The sequence below is a fragment of the Hemitrygon akajei genome, chromosome 11, assembly GCF_048418815.1.
Source record: "Hemitrygon akajei chromosome 11, sHemAka1.3, whole genome shotgun sequence".
NCBI classification, from domain to species: Eukaryota; Metazoa; Chordata; class Chondrichthyes; order Myliobatiformes; family Dasyatidae; genus Hemitrygon; species Hemitrygon akajei.
In genome coordinates this window covers 153,207,153-153,229,206 of record NC_133134.1, presented here as the reverse complement: position 1 = coordinate 153,229,206, position 22,054 = coordinate 153,207,153, and the positions used below count along the sequence as shown (strand labels likewise).

General features: G+C 43.4%; 1 protein-coding gene across 1 annotated transcript in view; it reads right to left on the bottom strand.

Annotated features, from left to right (window-relative positions):
- lama5 (laminin, alpha 5) overlaps nt 1–22,054 on the bottom strand; it is a 322,932-nt gene that overhangs the window by 142,123 nt on the left and 158,755 nt on the right. The window contains exons 8-16 of the mRNA XM_073061956.1: nt 20,336–20,454; nt 17,370–17,460; nt 17,137–17,271; nt 11,943–12,002; nt 10,362–10,502; nt 9,044–9,181; nt 7,129–7,263; nt 5,051–5,185; nt 2,771–2,908 (exon numbers count right to left, since the gene is read on the bottom strand). Coding sequence (XP_072918057.1) covers nt 2,771–2,908; nt 5,051–5,185; nt 7,129–7,263; nt 9,044–9,181; nt 10,362–10,502; nt 11,943–12,002; nt 17,137–17,271; nt 17,370–17,460; nt 20,336–20,454 — 1,092 coding nt within the window. The remainder of the gene's footprint in view (nt 1–2,770; nt 2,909–5,050; nt 5,186–7,128; nt 7,264–9,043; nt 9,182–10,361; nt 10,503–11,942; nt 12,003–17,136; nt 17,272–17,369; nt 17,461–20,335; nt 20,455–22,054) is intronic.

Sequence of the window (22,054 nt, the reverse complement as noted above, 5' to 3'; positions counted from 1 at the left end):
CTGGAGCTGGAAATGTTTCAGATTTTGGAATATATAATGAGATAGCTTGGATTTGCCATCATTTCTGACTCTGAATTTAAGTGCTACTGGTAAGCAATCTTTATTTTATACCGTAGATTCCGGATTTTAAGCCGCTACTTTTTTCCCACATTTTGAACAGCTTTGAACTTTGCGGCCAATAATCCGAAGCGGCTAATGCAAGGTTTTTTTCATGCTGCCTCGTAAACATTTTGCCTCGTAACAGTAGACCAATAAAATTGATGAGTAGTTCACAGAGGTCCAATGAAATTGTACGATAAATCAAGCGCACTTTCACAATTAAATTATTGTAAATCAGTCATTTGTACTCACCCTCATCAACATGGAAAACACTCGAAGCATTGTGCTACCTACTTAGTTTAAACTATATTTGTTTTCTGTACTACATCGCGGGATGCTATGACGACACACCCGGTTTCGCGGTGTCTTGTGGGAAAATGCCGGTTTGCGATGAAACGGAAAGGAGGGGGGAGCGCATTACGCGAGCGGCTTTGGATCTGAGCGAACGCTGCTTTTAAGTTAAAGGTATCAATAACTTTTCCTGGTAGGCTGCAGTATATATATTTTTTACCAGTCGTTAGGAGATATTGGAATGTTGTTCAGTAAAGAAGTATACGCAACGTATATTTAAAAGTAGCCGCGTACGGGCACGGTTCGAAAAAAAGCATTTGCAATATGTATTTGTTTTTGTTACCATATGGATTTAATTAAAAGTTAAAAAAATCCTCACGTGTAATATCTTTCTGTGTAAATATCTCATATTACAACGTGGGACACCTGCGGCCGAAAATCCGGTGCGGCCTAAAATCCGGTGCGGCCTTTACATTTAAAAAAATGATTTTATTTCTAAAATTAGAGCCAGCGGCTTAAAATCAGGTGCGCTCTGTAGTCCGGAATCTACGGTACTTCTTCATTATACGTATATACTTAACAGTAAAAATTATTACATACCATCAATGTAATGAAAATATAATGTGTGCAGGGTAACAAAAGCAACACAGCAGCATCGGGAGAAAAACTGAATCAGCTGTTGAACAACAATCAACTGCAGGATTTCAGTCTCCATCTACGATGCTGTTTTGATTAAAAGGTCACAATAAACTAAATTTGTATTTTACATTTTTAAAAAGTATTTTAAAAGGTATAAACATAATCAGCATTGTAGATTTATTCTGGTGTTAGATTTTTATCAGTGGTGATCTTGGCAAACTCATCTCTGCTGCTTCGTGATCAGCAGACACATTGAAAATTTAATGCCGTGCCTTTTATTAAATTTCTGCAACCAATCCGTTGAATATTCACAATAACCTTCAATTTTCAGTTTGTTAGAAAAGACCTCGGTTTGTTTCATGATCAGAATACTGTTAAGCAGCATATGTTCACTCTGATGCTGATGAATCCACTCTTGCAATACACATTCGAGATCTTCATTTTTCACTTTATGTGGCATTTTTACACTTTTTATTAACTTCTATTTATTATATGTGTGAGGTCACTTCTCAGAACTGTCTGTGGTGCAGAGACCTATGCATTGCCTGAGAACCTTCCCAGCCTTATGGAATTTTCCATTTCTGACAACGTGTCAGCGCTCAAAAAATTTCAGATTTCACAGGTTTTCGGATTTTGATATTCCAGTTAACATTGATCTAATACTCTGCATTTTTATAAGTTGCAATACAATCATGAGTCACTGATGACATCCTAAATGCTTTAGTTACCATTCAGGCTTCTTCATCCCAGAGAAAAGATGCTTAGTTCATCTCAAGGCCTCCGTGCTGAAGGATCTCCTCTGCACACTCTCCAGTACAATCATATCCTTCTAATAGTGCAGCAACCAAGAGTGACCCAGCTATGTCAGAACTGGCTCAATTTTTACATCTTGAAATGGGAAATTGCTTATTAAATTGGCTGATTCTTTTGGTCAGGTTATTGCCCAAGCCGTGCAGACAAAAACCTACTTGATATAACTGCAGCTTCATTGTGGTCTTACAATGTTTGTTGGCACAGATCCCCAGCCCTGATGGAATATTAGCAATCCAATGTCACACACTAACACCTACAGTTTTTCTGTGGAGACGTGAACTCACTCATTTTAAGGATAGCTTGCCAAATATCGGATTGAATTCCTGCCCTTGTCTGTAAGGAGTTTATACATTTTTCCCCAAGACTGCCTGAGTTTGCTCTGGGTCCTCTGATTCCCCCCGACATCTCAAAGATATACTGGTTAGTTTTAATAAGCTGCGGGCTTGCTATGCTGGTGTCGTAAGAATGGCGACACTCGCACTGTGCCCTCAGCTCATCCTCGAACTGTGTTGATGTAAACTAGACATTTCACTGTACATTTCAATGTACATGTGACAAATAAAGCTAACCTTTAAGCCCTTTTTCTAGTTAGATCCCACAGCAAACTAGTTCCGCAGAAAAATTTGCTAAGAACAATCATTGTCATGGAAAGAGCATGATTGCCTCCATCATGCAACATAAAGAACGAATGATCCCATCGCTAAGACAATTATATATGTTCGAGTTATTATTGTAGTGTTAGTGTATCATAACAGGCAACTACTGTTTGATCATTATACGCTGAGCATAAATACATCTGAAATGCACTGTGAAATTGAATTTCAGTCAACTTTCACCAATTTATAAACCACGCGATTATTAAAATACTCTTATTCAGTTTAACAATGGCCAATTTGAGGGTTCAACAGAATCCTGTCAAGCTGCTTACCTCTACAGTTGGGGAAGCCGTAAGCTCCTTCTACACACACATCACAGTACAACCCCGTCACATAAGGGCGACAACTACACGCTCCCGTTTCCTGGTCGCAGGAATTAATGTACGAGCCCTCCACGGTACACAGACAAGCTGCAATAAATAACCAAGTGGTCAGTGCTTTGAAATTTTCCACACACCAAACACCCACCTACTTGCAGAATCATTAAAACCTCTCTCTCTGGAAACTGGACAGGAGACTGTAGCTCTCAAGCACGTCAGGAAGATAATTATTCCCCAGAAGAATTCAAAAGATATGTTTCAGCCATTGCTTTAATCTTCCTATATCCCTCTATGGCCTCATGTCTCACTTCACAGTTTAACCGTTCTGCCGATTTCTGTGTCAGCAGCATATTTAGGAACTGTATTGTTGATGCCTGTCTTTTCCATAAATAGAGAAACATGAACTGTCTGCAGTGGTTTCTGTGACACCTTACCAATCAGAACAAAACCATTTTCTGTAAAACTTTGTTCCAAGCCCTGTGTATCTGTTATCTCCTCTAGCAATGGTACTAAGTTTATTTAGGACATCAGATCCATTAAGCACAGTTGGTACTGCAGATATACAGGCCTCTCAGCCAATCTACTTCATACTCCAATGGTTTCTTCATTCTACTCCTTCAAAACAACTATCCAAAGAGATAAGTGAATTTGCTTATTATTTCAGAAGGAGGAAGCCAAAGATCCATGAGCCAGTTCTCATCAGGGGATCAAATGTGGAGAAGGTCAGCAACTTTAAACTCCTCGGCATTATCGTGTCAGAGGATCTGTCCTGGGTCCAGAACCTAAATACCGTTATGAAGAAGGCCCAACAGCGCCTCTACTTCCTTAGAAGTATGCGAAGGTTTGTCATGGAATCTAAAACTTCGGCAAACTTCTATAATTGTGCGACGGAGAGTATACTGACTGGTCGCATCATGGTCTGGTATGGACACAGCAATACCCTTGAATGCAAAATCCTACAGCAAGTAGCGGAAATGGCCCAGTCCCTCATAGGTAAAGCCCTCCCCATCACTGAGAGCATCTACATGGAGTGCTGTAGCAGGAAAGCAGCATCCAGTATCAAGGACTCCCACCATCCAGGCCATGCTCTCCTCTCACTGCTGCCATCAGGAAGGTGGTACACGAGGCTTAGGACCCACACCACCAGGTTGAAGAACAGTTATTACCCCTCAACCATCGGGCTATTGAACCAGGGGGAACAACTTCACTCCACTTAACTGTTGCCACAACCTATGGGCTCACTTTCAAGGACTCTTCATCACATGTTCTCAATATTTATTGCTTATTTATTAATATTATTTTTAATTTTTTTCCTTTCATTTTATATTTGCACAGTTTCTTGGATTTTGCACACTGGTTGCTTGTCCGTTCTGTTGGGTGCAGTCTTTCATTGCTTTTATTGTGTTTCTTGGATTTACTGTGTATGTTCTCAAAAAAAAAATCTCAGGATTGCAAATGGTGACATATATGTACTCTGATATTAAAATTACTTTGAACTTTCAACCTTGAATTGGAATTAATAGCTATACACAAAGCTTGTTGGAATTTGAAGCTTCGCAACTTGGCCAAATGTACTTAGCTCTGGGGGATCTGAATTCTTGTTTTGTATGTTACCACAGAGGGACAATGGCAAATTAAAGTGCCTTCCTAAGGAAAAAGCCATGGATAGTTCACCTGGAATAAGGGCCATGTGAAAGTTAAGGAGAATCAGCGTGTCATGGGAACAAGAGAATCAGAATCAGGTTCATTATCACTGGCATAAGTTGTGGAATTTGTAGTTTTACCACAGCAATACAGTGCAATACATAAAAAATACTAGGAGTTACAATCAATCAATCAATCAATTCATGGATTCATGGATGGTTTAGAAATCTTATGGCAGAGGGGAAGAAGCTGTTCCTAAAACATTGAATCGCCACTTGTGGCTCATGTACCTCCCACCGATGGTGGAAATAAGAAGAGGCCACAACCCAGATAGCAAGCGTCCTTAATGAAAAGAATGTGTTTCAAGACCGGTGACACGTAACTAACTGCAAAAACAGACGTGTATCATGGGATCTCTACCACTTTTGTCATCACCTTTAGCATCATTAACTGTGCTCTACTAACTAATTGGAACTAAAGTGCTTTTACAATGCTGATTTGTGAGCTGATGTATCTTGTTCCCTTTACTTAGGGAAGATTTTGTGACTCAAGACCAACATTTAACATTCAATTCTTTAAATTCCTCACGTGTACAGGTGGGATATCCGTAGAAACCCGGAGCGCACTGGTTGCACGTGTGCCCTGCGTAGTTGGGGAGGCAGCGACACTGGCCTGTAGAACCACAGAGGTTGTCCACTGATCCACGCTCATCACACGAGCAAACTACAAAAAGGAAAACAAGTCAGTCAGGGGTCACTGAAACCCGTGGTACCGCCGATCTGTGCAATGTGGAGCACACCAATGCTATTGGGTAGAGGGTAGACATGGGGTAGTATAGACACAGGAGATTTTGCAGATCAATCAATCAATCATCAGCCTTCCTTATCAGTAGCCTGGCATGAAAAGTTTCAGGTAACCCATTCATCCAGTGGTCCTGTCCCACTCCCACCAGTCCACAAAGGGTTCCTCTTCCTTTCTTCATCTTCTCCTTCTCCATCCCTCTTCATTAACAAGACTCATCATACTCCCGCACCTGGCTCTATCTGCCCATTGTCCTCCCTCCCCTTCAGGCTCGACTGTCGCCTCGAGTTTAAGAGTCAGGACGTTATGCTTTATAAAACCCTGGTTAAGCTGCTCCAGGACTATTGCATGCTAATTCAGGTCAGTCTGTTGCAGGAAGGATGTGGGAGCTTTGGAGAGGGTGTCTGAATTCGGTATGAGGAGGCAAGCTTGCGTTGCTTGCTTCGTAGTGACAGCGGCTGAAGGAAGATCTGATAGTGATGACAGGCACGGAAAGACAGCTGGTATGTTTTCCCATGACTAATACAAGGGCGGCATAATACAGCAGCGGTTATAGCACTTTACAGATCCAGTGATCAGGGTTCAATTCCTGCTGCTGTCTGTAAGGAGCTATTACATTCTTCTCGTGACCGCGTGCGTTTCCTCCGACTGCTCCGGTTTCCTTCCACGAGTTCCAAACACACATGGGTAGTAAATTGTGAGCATGCTCTGTCGGTGCCAAAAGAGTTGTGTATTTCATATTTAGGTAATTTTGTATATACATTGGTTAACTAAGCATTCCTGTTCATTTAAGTAATTCATTACAGGTTTAATGTGTAAATATGTGAATTGCATACGTTATCATGCTCCCAGGTGATACTTGGGCACGTCATTTAAATTAAACGCAAAGTTAGACCCGCATTCCCGGACTCGTGTGTCTTCCTTTGAATTAGTTTAATATATTGAGGTCACAAAACATAACAGAAGACACAGCAACGCTTGTGGGCTGTCCCCAGCACATCCTCGGACTGTGGTGGTTGTTGGCATTCATGAATAAAGATGCCAACGCCGTACGTTTCATTGTACATGCAACAAATAAAACTAATCCTTAATCTTCCAATGAGATGCATAGACAGCACAGAATGTTGGGAGCTTTTCCTCAGGATCGAAATGAATGTTACTCGGGGGCATGCATTTAAGGTGAAAGGTGAAAGGTCAAGGAGATGCAGGAGGAGAAAAACGAGAGGGTGGTGGATGCCTGGAATGCCAAGGGGGGGAGGGGAGGCTATACAATAGTGGTTCTTAAGAGGCTCTTAGATAGGCATATGTATGTGCAGAGAATGGGGGGATGTGGACATTCTGAGGGCATAAAAGGATTAGTTAAGCATTTAGTTACAAGTTTAATGAGCTTGCCTCAACAATGTGACACAAGCAGCCTCTTCCTGTGTTGTACTGTTCTGCATTCACTGTTTTATCACCAACCAGTCCTCCATCTTCCCCCCTCACTTCTTTAACCAACCAGACCCGAGAGAGTAGCCATTTTCCTTCTTTGCTCTGTGTAGTTGTGCAGAGACCTGACCCAAAATGTCAACCATCCCTTTGCCTCCACAGATGCTGCCCGACCCACTAAGTTTTCCCAGCAGCTTAGTGTTTACTCCAAATTCCAGTACCTCCACTCGCTTGTGTCTCCGGACTTTCAATGCAGCTGGGAAATGAAGAAATCAGGTCTCAACATTAAATCTGCTACACTGTTACCTTGCTATACCTGGCCGCTATGAGCAATTAGCTTTCCCCTTCCCAGTTGCTCATCACCCCACAAACAACCTTGGCTGCTTCTGGTCTATGTCACTCTTCGCTAAAACCTTCTGGAGAGGGCAAAGCCTAACCATGGCAATGTGGGTAGGAATGGAAGCCAACAGCGCACTGGTCACAGCGAGATCCATCGAATTCCGGCTTGCACAGACAACGTCCAGAGTGATCGCAGACTTCAGGAAGGCTTCCGGCAATGCTGCAGCTACACACTGCAAAGGGAGGAAGAGAAAATAAGATATCAGTTTCTGTTCAAACTCCTCCCTTGGGAGCTGATATCGAGTGTTCTTTTTATCCATTTTCCATCTGGCACTGATATTCTGGGAAATAGATGCAAAATGACTGTATTCCAGCCTTAAAATCACAGCCTCCTCCAGTAATTTTACACTGATCTTCCTGAATAAACATGGATTTATTCAGAGATTTAAAAAAATGGGTGGAAGAACAGTTTTGAATTCCTATAACATCTTGCTACTTCTAAAGTTGGAAAGATCTGAAAAACTTTACATACAGTGAAACCCTTTGAGGTGGAGTCTATTGTTCTCTCAACAAACAGAACAACTAGAAAATGACAAATTTAGACAATAATTCAGGTACACAGGAGGCTGGACACTCCAGAAAACTGGTCATTTATCCTTCACTGACCTTGTCAAGTTTACCGATGACACAACAGTGGCAGGACTCATCACCAACAAAGATGAGACGGCCTACACCGAGAAGGTGGGAGAGCTCGAGGCCTGGTGCCAGGCGGATAATCTCTTGCTCAATGTCAACCAAGATAAAGGAGTTGACGATCAACTTCAGGAGAACTCGCACCACTCAGACCCCTCTTTACATCAGCGGCACAGCAGCGGAAACCGCCAGCAGATTCGAACTCCTGGGCGAGCACACCTCCTCATGGTCCCAAACACAATCAGGAAGGCTCACTAACCCTTCCCTTCTACTTTCTGAGAGAGCTGGACAACGTACATCTATACTCACATCATCCCACAGATGCGCAGTAGAGAGCATCCAAACAAGCAGCATCACTGCACGGTACCAAAAAATGCACCGTGGCAGACAGAAAGGCTCTACGATGGTATTTATATACCAGCTCCATATCGCTATTTATCGATATTTATTGCTTAGTTATTTAGCGGTCTTTCATTGTTTCTATTGTATTTTTTGGATTTAGTGCATATGCTCGCAATCTCCGGGATGTAAATGGTGACCTATATGTACTTTGATAATACCTTTAACTTTGAACAACGGCTGTCAAAACTACTCAAAGCACCACCAACCCTCCCACCATCAAGGACGTATATACAGAAAAATACCAGAAAAGGGCCTGTAACCCAATTAAAATTGTGTTTATTTTTGTCCTGTATTGAAACCGGAGTAACAATTATTTCGTACTCCTTTATGCCTGTGTATTGGAAATGACATTGAACAATCCTGAGCCTTCAAAGTTCCACACCACAAAGATAATTAAAAGAACAACTATGTAAAATAACAATTGAAATTTAATAAACATGAATGTGGCCTGTTATTGATCTCGGTGACAAAAGCCACAGGTTTAGAACTCACACTTTGAAAGGGGAGGGGGGAGAAGGGAAAGGGGAGAGGGGGTGGGGGGGAGCGTGGATGGGAAGGGGGGGTGAGAGGGGTGAGGGGAGGGAGAAAGGGGGGAACAATGCACAAGCATAGACAACAACACATGTGCAGACAACAGATCAATACTTAGTGCTAAAGGGTGGGGGTTTGGGGTGGGGGGGTTCATTACTTCCCAGAAGAATGCCAGCTTGTTGTGATAAATAAAGATATCTATATCGGCAGCTTCAGTGACTCTTTGGTGACTTCGATCACAGTCACCACACCAAATTAAGGCTTACATTAGTATTCGGCGTTCAAGTCTTTGAAGGGGAATTCTGAAACCCTTACGAAGCAGAATCCTTATCAATATATTTACCACAATTTTTCTACCGGTGATCGGAAGTGCAAGCACGAACTCACGTTGGCAGAGGGGATAGTTGAAATAGCCTGGAGCACACTGGTCACAGTAGAAACCCTCAAATCCTTGATGACAAAAGCACTGTCCTGTCTCTGTGTTGCAGCTTCCATCGGTAACACCAGGCCCAAAACATCGGCAGGCTACGGTTGGAAATAAAGATGGTTGCTGAGAACTATCATCAAACACAGCTGCCTCAAGTTCCTCATAGTAACCGGGTGCTCAATTCAATAACTCATTGACCTTCCTGGTGACCAATCTGTTGGTTATCAGTACTGGGTACATTTTCCCTGTTGGGATTGGCTGTAGCTTTGGATTTGTTCACTGTCATAATGAGATTTTTGTCCCATTATGCTTTCCAATCCTGTGGCTTTGACCCTCCCTACCTCTAACACCCTAAACCTATTAAATCCCTGCATCTTTCGCACCATTGCCTGTAAGGAGTTTCTACGTTCTCCCCGTGACCACGTGGGTTTCCTCCAGCTGCTCCAGTTCCCTCCCACAGTCCAAAGACGTGCCAGTCTGTAGGTTAATTGTTCATCACAAATTGTCCCTTGATTGGTCTAGGATTAAATCGGGGGATTGCTGGGCAGCATGGCTCAAAGGGCTGGAAGAGCCTAATCCACTCTCTATCTCAATAGATAAATGAAAAAAAACTTTCAGTTCTGGTATCCTCTACTGGTGGTCATAGTAGGAACCCCCTACCTCAACCTCCCTAGCTTTCTCTCCTGCACTAATAAACACCTAGGGCAAACCTTTAGCCTTATCAACCCATGCAAGTCTGCTACAAAAATTGTACAATAATCTTCGGGACAATTTACTACATTAAAAGAGCATGACGTAAATGCACCAACGCCACCAGGTTCAGCAACGGGTTATTATCCCGAACCAGCATGGATAATACTCTGAACTGATTCTATGACCTATGCTCAATTTCAATGACTCTTTACAACTCATGTTAGCATTGCTTATATTTGCACAGTTTGTCTTCTCTTTCACACTGGTTCTTTGTCACTCTTTATCTGTTTGTGCATAGCTTTTCATAAAGTTTCTTCTTTCTGGTAAATGCCCGCAAGAAAATGAATATTAAAACAGTGTATGGCAACATGTACAATACATACTTTGATAATAAACTCACTTTGAACTTTGAGATACTGTCAATTTGAAAGGTGCATGGAATATCTTGGGCGTGTTTCTGGGCACGAGCTGTGAACCCCTATTACCTCACCCTCTGGGCCTATTCCCCATCTCTCAATACCGAGAGCGGGCTGCTGCCATTCGCGTGACAGGGGGAGTCGTCCTCTGGATGTGGGATTGACTTACGCTGGCAGCTTTTTCCAAAGTGCCGGGGTGCACACCGATTACAGAGGTGGCCTGTGAAGTTTGGCTTGCAGCTGCAGGTCCCCGTGTGTCGGTCTGGCTGGCAGTCACTGTTCTGGATCCCCCCTGCATTGCAGTCACAGCCTACGTGAAGAGATATGAAGGCAATTGATATTTACTAACTAACACTACAATTATTGCGCAATCGATATATTAAGTTGAAAAAAATGATTAGGATGGCTTAAGCAAATGTCACCAATTCATCTCCCCTTATCAGTCTCCTGAAATGGCGTGGATAACTTCAATCACAGCTCCTCTGGGCTGAATCTGCAACCTGCACACTCACTTTCAAGGACTCTTTGCAACTCATGTTCTCAGTATTGTCTTCTTTTGCACATTGCTTGCTTGTCAGTCTTAGTTTAGACATAGCTTTTCGTAAATTCTATTTATTTTCTTTTATCACGTAATTGCCCACAAGAAAGTGAACCTCAAGGTAATACACGTGCACTTTGGTAATAATTTTTACTCTGAACTTTGTTCAGAGGTGACATCACCCAGAAGTCGAACAATCTCCGTTCAGTGACGTTGGACAGGATTGAGATCAATCTTCACCCCTTCCTTCTCCTGCTCTCAGCCAGCCAGCAAAAGCTCTGAAACACCGTATTCCCCTTCTCTTCTCCAACACACATCTCACACACACACACAAATATGGAGTATAAAAGTAGGAAGGTTTTGCCACGGCCGTACGGAGCAACAGTGAGACCACATCTGGAGTACTCTGTTCAGTTTTGGCCTTCTTATTTAAAGGGAGGGGGGTGGGAAGAATATACATGTGTGGGATGTAGGTCAAAGAATTTCTCTACATTGGTTTCTGGAATGAAGAGCTTTTCTTTATGAGGAAAAATAAGGCAGCTCAGACCCTTATGTCAGAGGAGCAACAGGTGATTTTATTGAAATACAAATCAGTCAAATGAGGCATCACAAAGTAGTAACGGAGAGGCTTCTTGCCCTTGTGGCAAAACTTATAACTAGGAGGCAGTTTCAGAATACCACAAAGGGTTTTTCATTTCAAAAGATACTCTCTCCTCGAGAACTGTGAAGCTTGTGCAGTACACACTACCTTCAAGGCACAATACCTGCAAGGCTGAGGCAGACAGATGTACTGAGGCTTGGGCAGCTGGGAACAGCACAAGACCAGATCAAGTCTGCTCTGACAGAATGGTTGAGACTATTTTGTGTGCAATGTGCTATTATTAAAGCTGGAAGAACATGAGATCTTAGTACTCTCAAAACAGTACTATGGGTTTTGAAACAAAAAAATCAATAAGGGTTGCTGTTCCTTTTAACGGGTGGGTGCGAACACGTGCATCATGAACTACAGCCTTGTTCAGGACATCAGTCCTCAGTGCTGAGGTTAATACTTCAACCTCTTAATAGTTGTCTACTTGGAGCAGTAACTGGGCTAAGGCCATTATACCGTTTCAACCTGCCTAGCAAAATCACTGTCAAACTGTGACCTGACTGCTAAAAACACAATTAAACATGCAATCAAAATAAGAACAGAAAACGCTTTCAGTGACTTACTTATTATTTCACCCACGTGAATTAGGGCCCCTGTGGTCTGTGTGGGAGCCACTGGCAAAGCTGTTGAACAAACACACAGTGAGTGGAGTAGAACCATTTAATGTACCAGTCATCTTCTGATCAAAATATAGTCTAGAGCTCATCCATCTGTTTGCAATAGATTTGTATGACAGAGGCCGACTTCAGAAGACTCTCACACTTACTATAAGTTGCTTCTTTAACAAGAGGCCCATTTCCAGCTTGACATGTTTTTTTTAAAAAACCTAAGCTCCAAGCCTACGTGGGTGGCGAAGACAAAAGAAATTGAAGAGAAATAAATACTTCTGTTTGCTTCCTGGCTCCTGGTTGCAAATGATCATTTGCTGAGGTTCAAAGACAGTCATCTGCCTGAACCTACGATAGACTCAGTGCACAGGAAGAAAGGCAATGGGGCGGGGGGCTGCATGCTTTTTATTTAAAACCCATATAGAGGTGTGAAGAAACATAAGCAATGTAAAGAGGATGTTGTGTAGCTACTGCACTTGTTTCACACATCCTCATGGCACATGTACATTTGTACTCTTTATACACCACACGCAGTTCAGTTTGGAACTCAGCTGTATGGTGACGTAGCAGTTAGCAAATCACTTCACAGCACCAGCGACCACTGATCAGGGTTCAATACCCGCTGCTGTACGTAAGGAGTTTGCACGTTCTCCCCAGTGACTGCATTTGGCTACTCTAGTTTCTTCCCACATTCCAAAGACATACGGGTAAGGCTGGTAAGTTGTGGGTGTGCTATGTTGGCGCTGAAAGCAGGCAATACTCGTGGGCTTCCCCAACATGTCCTCGGACTGTGCTGGTTTTTGATGCAAGACAACACATTTCACTGTATGGTTCGATATTTCAATGTACAGGTGCAAATAAAGTTAATCATTATCTTTCATTAATCATCCTGCTAGGTTGGCACCAAATGATGTTCAATCAAGCACTGATAAGTCAACTGCATTATCTCAAATTCTGCTCAGTTTATTGCAGGACCTAAGGAGAGCCTCACTGTTAGAGGCACAGTTATTTTAGTTGAATCAATTCATGACCTGTACTTTCAAACAGTCACAGAATAGATATTGCAAACCTACCAAATATTGAAAGGCCTAGATAGAGTGGATGTGGAGAGCATGTTTCCAATAGTCTAGGAGTAGAGGGCAAAGCCTCAGAATAGAGCAACATCCCTTTTGAACAGTGATGAAGAGGAATTGGCCAGGAGATAAACAGGAGATGTCCTGTTGATGGGTCTCGGCCCAAAATGTCGACTGAATTCCAGACGAAGGGTCTTGACCCAAAATGTCGACTGTTTACTCCTTTTCATAGATGCCGCCTGACCTGCTGAATTCCTCCAGCATTTTGTGTGTTTGCTTTGGATTTCCGGCATCTGCAGATATTCTTGTGTTTGTGAAGAGGAATTTCTTTAGCCAGAGGATGGTGTATCTGTGGAGTGCACTGCCACCAACGGCTGAGGGTATATTTAAAATCACTGGGCAAATTTAAAGCAGAGGTTGATTAGCAAGGCCATCAAGAGTTACAGGGAGAAGGCAGGAGAATTGGGTTGAAAGGGATAATACATCAGCCATGATCAAATAGCAGAGCAGACTTGATGGCCAAAAAGCCAAATTCTGCTCTTATGTTTTATGGTCTTTTGGTCTTATGAAGAGAATCAGTGCAGGCCTGGTGTCCTAATCAGTGTCAACCACAACACACTTCATGTGCCAGATCGTCCTCTTACTGTCACTCTCACACGTGGCTTGTGATGCAGGTTCACTGGCAAGGCCACAATTAACGAGCACCCTAACTGTCCCTGAGCGAGTGATGAGCCGCCGTCACGAACCTACACCCTTACTGGTGAACACAAACCCACGGTGCTGCTGGGGAGGGGGTTCCAGGCCCCAAACCCTGAGAGAGACAGATGGTGCACCTGCTTCCCTTGTCTTTCTTTTTAGAGGCTTCAGGCTCAGGAGGTACAATTTAAGCACCCTAGGTGAGTTGGATGGTGGGGTGGAGATACGTCTCTACCAAAGGAGGTGTAAAGTGCTCCTTCCATCCACTACCCTGCAGGTCACCTTTGGGCAAAGTGTAGCACCTGCTTAGACACCCCCCCCCCCCCCCCCCCCCAATGATCAGGGTCACATGAAGCCATGGGAGCAGATGGTGGATGGTCACATGAGCAGCTGGTGCACATCACAAGTCCTGGTTACGTGACCACTGATGCCAGGCAGACAATCTCCGAAGAGATCGATAATGGCTGGGTCATCCATCTTGTCACTGGACACCTGCCCAAAAGAAGGCAATGGCAAACCATTTCTGTAGAAAAATTTGCCAAGAACAATTATGGTCATGGAAAGACCATGATTGCCTGCACCATATGACAGGGCACATAATGAACAAGGCGAGTAACTGCAGTGTATTTTGTAGAGGAGACGTGGGCCAGCAGTAGGGGGAGTGGATCTGTAAGGTAGTGGATGGGATGTCAATCAAGTGGGCTGTGCTCACCCCAACACACACAAAATGCTGGAGGAACTCAGCAGGCCAAGCAGCATCTATGAAAAAGAGCACAGTTGACGTTTCGGGCTGAGACCCTTCAGCAGGACTGTTGTACCACCTGTTCCATGTCTGGATGTCAGGAAGTGAACTATTTGATCTAAACTCTGTCCACTGTAGTTATACTGCCTTCTATAATTGCTTCTAGTCGCTGGTGCCCCTCGGGATGTTGATGCCGAGATCAATGGCATTAAATACAGCTACACTCTCTCCTGGTTGCTCTGTCACTACCTCGCACCTTTGTAAAGTGAATGTCATTTGCCATGACATTGTCTGGGTCAAGCCTTGTGCGGTTAAGGGCTGCCTTTTCTCTGAGGGTTTGTGAAAGAAATTAAACGCTGTGCTGTTACTCTATAGCAGAATAAATAAATACTTATTTATTTAGAGATACAGCATAGTACAGGGCCCTCCCAGTCCAACAATTCCATGTCCATGTGACCAATTAACCTACTAACCCAAACACGAGGAAATCTGCAGATGCTGGAAATTCAAGCAACACACACAAAATGCTGGTGGGACGCAGCAGGCCAGTCAGCATCTATAGGAAGAAATACAGTCAATGTTTCGGGCCGAGACCCTTCGTCCTGAAACACTGACTGTACTTCAAACCTGACGAAGGGTTTTAGCCCGAAACGTTGACTGTACTTCTTCCTATAAATGCTGCTTGGCCTGCTGCATTCCACCAGCATTTTGTGTGTGTAACCTACTAACCCATACATCTTTGGTATGGGGGAGGAAACTGGAACACCCAGAGAGAGCTGATTATCTCATCGTCTATAAGAAGCTTGTTAGCATAGTTCTCTTTAATTTTTTTTTTTACAAGCATTGCGCTGAGCTGGAAATTTTTACATACCAGAAAAATGCGTAGCACTTACATTTTTTTAACTTGGAATGAAAATTGAAAAATCACTTACTTTTGATTTAATTTTTTAATTCAAGGGTATAATGAAATACAGTACAACAAACATGAGTTGTAAGCTTTTAAACTTAAGATAGTGCAGGCATACAGCAGGCCAGCCGTTTATTAATAATGAGCTACCAACTTCCATTCTGTGTCTATTATTACAATTTGTAACAGTGTTGTAACTTGAAATGCTCACAATGTAAATAAGTTGAAGCTCTAAAAAGTTTTGAAATAAAGGTTGTGGAATGTTTATCATTTGGAAAATTTATGGATCATCTTCATCAACATAATTAATTACAGAATTATATTAAGATAAGATTTTTAAATTGTATTAATACGATATAAAAGAAAATTCCAGTTGTGCAATAACAAAGGCTATGTGCGTGGGAGCATTTTGGTTATTGTGCGACTGCACACCTGTACAGCTTAGAGAACAGTGTTTGTACATTCTCCCTGTGACCGTGTGGGAACGTACAAAGGCCTCGTAGGCAGAGGCAGAATTGAACCTGGGTTGCTGGCCCTGTAATTTGTAATGCTAATCGCTATGCTACCGTTGTTGTCAGCAAACACCCAATGGAATTGGAATCCCACAACATAGCTGTAAATCAGTCTCCATGTACAGTGTACAATTTGACTCCAGTCTTCAGTAAGATACATTAGTTTCTACATATTTGAAGGATCTCTTTGCAGTTCAAATGCTTCGGAACAGCTAGAAACGGGGAAAGCAATCGAAGGATTGGAGTCATTAATTTATTTATTATCTATTCACAGTGCTGTGCAAAATTCTTAGGCATATATACAGTACTAGGACACCCAATACTTTTTGCACAGTATTGTATTTGTCGATGTGGAGCGGAGAGTGAGTTTGTAAATCTGGCAGGAGCAAAGTAGGGCAAGGATGGAGTGCCTCGGGAGGGGTGTGGGACAGGTGGTAGAGAAGGAGTGCCAGGGGTGGGGACTGGTGCAGGTTTAGACACACCCAGCCCTGAGACACCAGGCAGGGTCATTTGATTCCAAACAATTCATTTATTGAGCATTATGAATGCCTCTCTGGTGCTCCCTGCTCCCTCCCCTCTCTCTTCCCCTTTTCCCAAGCAGGATTCCCTTCTTCTTGCCCCCTTCCCACTCTCAGTGCACAATAGAGAAATATATCAGAATCAGGTTATCATCACTCACATATGTCATGAAATTTGATTCTTTTTGCGACAGCATTATAGTGCAATACATAAAATTACTACAGTACTGTGCAAAGGTCTTAGGCACCCAGTTATTTATAAGTGCCTCAGACTTTAGCAGTTTATCTTAAGTATCTCCATGGAGTTCAAATGCTTTGGACAGCTAGAATTGGGGAAAGCAGCCAATGGATTGGAGTCCTTAATTCTAACAGAGGACACCAGGCATTGTAAAGGGAATAGGGAGAGAACAGCAGAGCCACGTAAGATCAGGAGACCCATTCCTCGGAAATAAAGCCCAAGCTGCAATGAAACCTTTACAACCACAGTAGAGGAGATTGAAGTTTCTTGATCGATCTCCACACTAAACAGATGTCTTGCTGCTTGGTCTTGATTCCAAAACTATTATCGTGAACCCTCCGAAGACCTCAACCAACAAATTCATTTATTCTTACCTTAAAGCTTTTCCTTTCTAATACTTTGCTTCACTTCTGCAAAACACTGTGATTCATTGTAAGACCCAGCTTTGTCTCTGCGTACTTACGGTAACAGTTGGGGAAGTCGTAATATCCCAGGGCACACTGGTCACAATTCTCACCGGCGTAATTGTACTTGCAGTAACAGCGGCCTGTGCTGTCCTCACAGCTACCTTCTGTGAACTCGGAACTGCAATCACAAGCTGAAACAACACGGCGCACATCAGTTCAAGGGCTGCTTTTCTTCTTCCCGCACTCAAAGAAAATATTATCAATGAGTAATAGATTGAGTGAAACCTACGAATACAGGCATCCAACGAATCAGCCGGAACTTCAGGCGCCCGATAGTATCCGTGCACACAATGCTCACAGTTCACGCCGGCCGTGTTGTGCTGGAAGGTGTCAGAGGAAGTTTGTTTTAAATGTTAATGTTGCATTTCACTCCAAACACAATGCAGCAGAAAAAATCAAAATGATTTCTTTCAATAAAAGGGGGGAGGGGAAGAGTTGTGGGGAGAGGGGAAGAGTCGTGTGGGGGGAACGAGTCGTGGGGGGGGAAGAGTCATGGGGGGGAAAGAGATTTGGGGGGAAAGAGTTTTGGGGGAAAGAGTTGTGGGGGAAAGAGTCGTGTGGGAAGAGTCGTGGGGGAAGAGTCATGGAGGGGAAGAGTCGTGGGGGAAGAGTCGTGGGGGGAAGAGTCATGGGGGAAGAGTCGTGAGGGAAGAGTCGTGAGGGAAGAGTCGTGGGGGAAGAGTCGTGGGGGGAACGAGTCGTGGGGGGGAAGAGTTGTGGGGGGGAAGAGTTTTGGGTAGGGGAAGGGGTCTTCTTCAATTTTTTTCACCATATTAGCAACATGCAAATTCAGGTTGATTTTGACTTCTTTTTCCCTTGGGCTTGATCCTATCCAACAGGCAGCATGGAGATTGAAGGAGGTAGACCAACATACTAAGGAATTGTAGTCATAAAGTCTTGTAGCACAGAAAAATAGCTTTGGGCCCAACATACCCATGCTGTCCTTTGTCTGATTTACCTGAAAATTGCACTACCCAATAGAGTCTTACAGCATCAAAACAGGCCTTTCAAACCAGCTAAATCCATGTCATCATTAAACATCTACATGTACAAATTCTACATTAATCCATGTTATATTCTCTCCTTATTTCCCAAACTAGATCTCAGTTTTACCACAGTTAACCCACTGAGTTTAAGTCAGCTCTCAAACGCCCTTGCAAGACTCTTCATTAGGGCTGCAAAGGCAGGGGAAGAAGCCAGAATAAGCAGGCGAGGGGAGAGGAAGGAGTACAAGCTGACAAGATGATAGGTGAAGCCAGATGATGAGGAAGGTTGGGGGGATGAAGTGAGAAGCTGGAAGATGGTAGAGGAAAAGGTAAAGAGCTGAAGGAGGAAGAATCTGATAGGACAGAAGAGTGGATTGTGAGAGAAAGAGGAGGAGGAGAGGCATTTGGGAAGGTGGTGAGCAGATGAGAAGAAGGAAGGAGGTACAACAGGAGCCAGAGTGCAGAATAGAAAAAGAGAGGGAAAAGGGAGGGGAAAAATTATTGCAAGTTAGAGAAATCGATATTCATGCCATCAGGTTGGAGGCTATCCATACGGAATACGAGGTGTGGCTCCAACGAGATTGTGTCCTCATTGTGGCAGAAAAGGCCATGGACTGGTGTGTCAGGATGGGAATGAAGATTGGAATTAAAATGGTTGGTCACCGGGTATTTCTGCTTGGTGCGGACGGAGCGAAGGCGCTTGACAAAGCGACCCCCCCGCCCCCCCCCCCGAACTCTAGCATCTTCTGTGTGTTAGCCTGACCCGCTAACTTTCCAGCATCTGTATAGTCTTGTGTTTCTCATCAACTCCCCCGCTTTGTCTGCCACTCACATTAATCAACAGCAGCCAACTAACCCATCAGCACATCTTTGGGACACCGGAGATGGGAGAAAGCCAGGGCATCCAGGAAGAATGTGCTAACTTCACAAGGTCAGGCTTGGCCCTATACAGAGCATTATATAAAATTGTGAAAGAGATGAGACAGAGGCAGGGAAGTTGCTTCCACGGGTAAGTGAGACTAGAACCAAAGGATATAGCAACAAGATTCAGGATGCATAGGTTTAGGATTGCAGATGAGGAAAAGCTGTTTTTCCTCAACGAGTGGTGAATCTGAGGAACTCTCAGTCCAGCGAAGCAGTACAGGCTCCCTCATTAAATATATTTCAGACAGAGTTAGAGAGATTTTTGCATAGCAGGGGAATTAAGGTTTATGGCTGGGGTTCCAACCTGGGGTCCACAGTTCCCTCAGTTAATGGTAAGGCTCCATGGGATGAAAAAGGTTGGGAACCCCTGGTTTATGGGAAAAAGAGCTGAGCCCACAGCCAGATCAGCCATGATCTTATTGAGTCCCCTCTGCCATTTCATCATAGCTGGTCCCGATCCCATTCAACCCCATACACCTGCCTCTTACCATATCCCTCGATGTCCTGACCAATCAGGAATCTATCTGAATATGCCCACGGACTTGGCCTTCACTGCAGTCTGTGGCAAAGCATTCCACAGATTCTCCACTCTTTGACTAAAAAACTCCTCCTTACTTCTGGCTCTAAAAGGTTGCCCCTCAATTTTGAGGCTGTGCCCTCTAGTTCTTGATACCTCCACTAGAGGAAACATCATCTCCATCTTCACCGTATCTAGTCCTTTCAACATTTGGTAGGTAACATTAGGATCTTACCTGTTGCACCAGTCAGTCCCATTCTACCGAGTGGGACAGCAATTGTTTCGTGTGTGAAAAGCAGGTTAGATCTGAACAGTCATACTGTGGAGGCAGAATGGTAGCATAGCGGTTTATGTAACACTTCGACAGCGCCAGCGGCCTGGGTTCAATTCCGCCCCTGTCTGTAAGGAGTTTGCACGGTCTCCCTGTGACCATGTGAGTTTCCTCTGGGTTCTCCAGTTTCCTCCCATATTCATAAGACATACGACATTAGTAGGTTACAAGCATAAGAGATTCTGCAGATGCTGGAAATCCAGGGTAACACACACATAGCGCTGGAGGAACTCAGCAGGTCGGGAGAGAAATAAAGAGCCAACGTTTTGGGTGAGTCCCTTCATCAGGATTGTAAGCAGGTTAATAGATCACGGTTCTAAATGGGTGGCAAGGGCTCACAGGAAGGGTCTGTAACTGTGCTACATTTCTAAACAAACAAATAAATAAACTCGAGAGAAGAAATAGGAGGAAGAGTTTCTACAAAGTGAAGTGCTTACTTGACAATCAATGCAGACGCCCCCTCCTTCATATCGACCATTGCTATTTAAGCTCCCTCGACGCTGGTGCACTGCAGGGTCATACACACATTGAAATGCATGACCGTTACAATTGCAGGCTGCAGGATGGAAATTAGAGGAAAAAAGATCATTGAGACCACATCAATAATATGTGCAATATCCGTGAACTTTGATAAGGTGTGTTACAAAGCTCTGAATCCCAGTGCAGAAAGGTCCTCATTCATTCCACATGAAAGCAACCCTATTCTGGTCTCTTAGATTATTGTTGAACACAACAAAACCATTCACTATGTCTGAAGTCATATCCTCCTGGACTATTTAGAAAACAGCATGTAGGAGATTTGAGTATTATTCGCAGTGACAGTAACATGACACAGCTGTTAGCCTTTTGTAAAAACCAGCCAGAGTTTCACTCCTTTGAAAGCACTGAATCACATTCCTTATGAAAGACAAGAGATTCATTCTGTCAACATACCAGACAGACAATGAAGTCAGAATTCTGCCCCAGTTACGAGTGCATTCGTTTATTGTAGTCGCTGGGTTGGTGCGAGCGAGACTCAAACATATAGTAAGTGGCGCCACGTTAATGTAGTGGTCAGCACGATACTGTTACAGCTCGGAGTGCTCCAGAGTTCAGAGTTCAATTCTGGCGCCATTCTGCAAGGAGTTTGTATGTTCTCCCCATGGAATGCGTGGGTTTTCCCTGGGCGCTCCGGTTACCTCCCACAGTCCAAAGACATGGCGGGTTAGTAGGTTAATTGGTCATTGTAAATTGTCCCGTGATTAGGTAAGGGCTAATTGGATTTGTCGGTGTTTGCTGGGTCAGCATGGCCCAAAGGGCCAGAAGGGCCAGAAGGGCCCACTCCACACTGTATCTCTAAATAAACCAACAAGTAAATAAATAAAGTCCTCTTTTTAAACTAAACAACCTGCCATTCAACCCATCAAGCCCCTCCTGGAAAAAGCTAAACATTCTATTTACTGAATATGAACTTACACAATTATTGCTAATTATTAATCGAGTCCAAGGTGACAGGTTGAGGATTGAGGAATTTAACTTGATAAATGGATTATAGATCCTTCCTTGTACCAAGTTATAAACCCAAGTCATTCTGCAGATTCTCAAATGGTAGGGGTAGGCAATCGTGGTGACAAGGGAAGTTAAGAACTGCATAAAAGCCAAGGCAAAGGCATATAAGGTACCAAAAGTGAGTGGGATGTTATATGATTTGGAAGCTGTTAAAATCCAACGAAAGGCAACTAAGAAGGGAAAAGATGAACTATGAGGGCAAACTAACCAATAGTATAAAGCAGGATACTAAAAGTTTTTTCAGTTACATAAAGAGTAAAAGGGAGGGTAAAGTTGATACTTGCCCACTGGTGAGGTAGTATGGGGGACAAAGAAATGGCAGATGAACTTAATAGGTACTTTGCATCAGTCTTCACTGTGGAGGATGTAAATAACCATTGCTATTACAAAGGGAAAAGTGCTAGGCAAACCTGTGCCAGATGGATTACATCCCAGAGTCCTGAGAGAGGTTGCTGAAGAGATAATAAATGCATTGGTCATGATCTTTCAAGAATCACTTGAGGACTGGAAAATTGTAAATGTCACTTCACTCTTTAAGAAGGAAGGAAGGTAAAAGAAAGGAAATTATAGGCTAGTTAACCTAACCTCACCAGTTGGGAAAGTGCTGG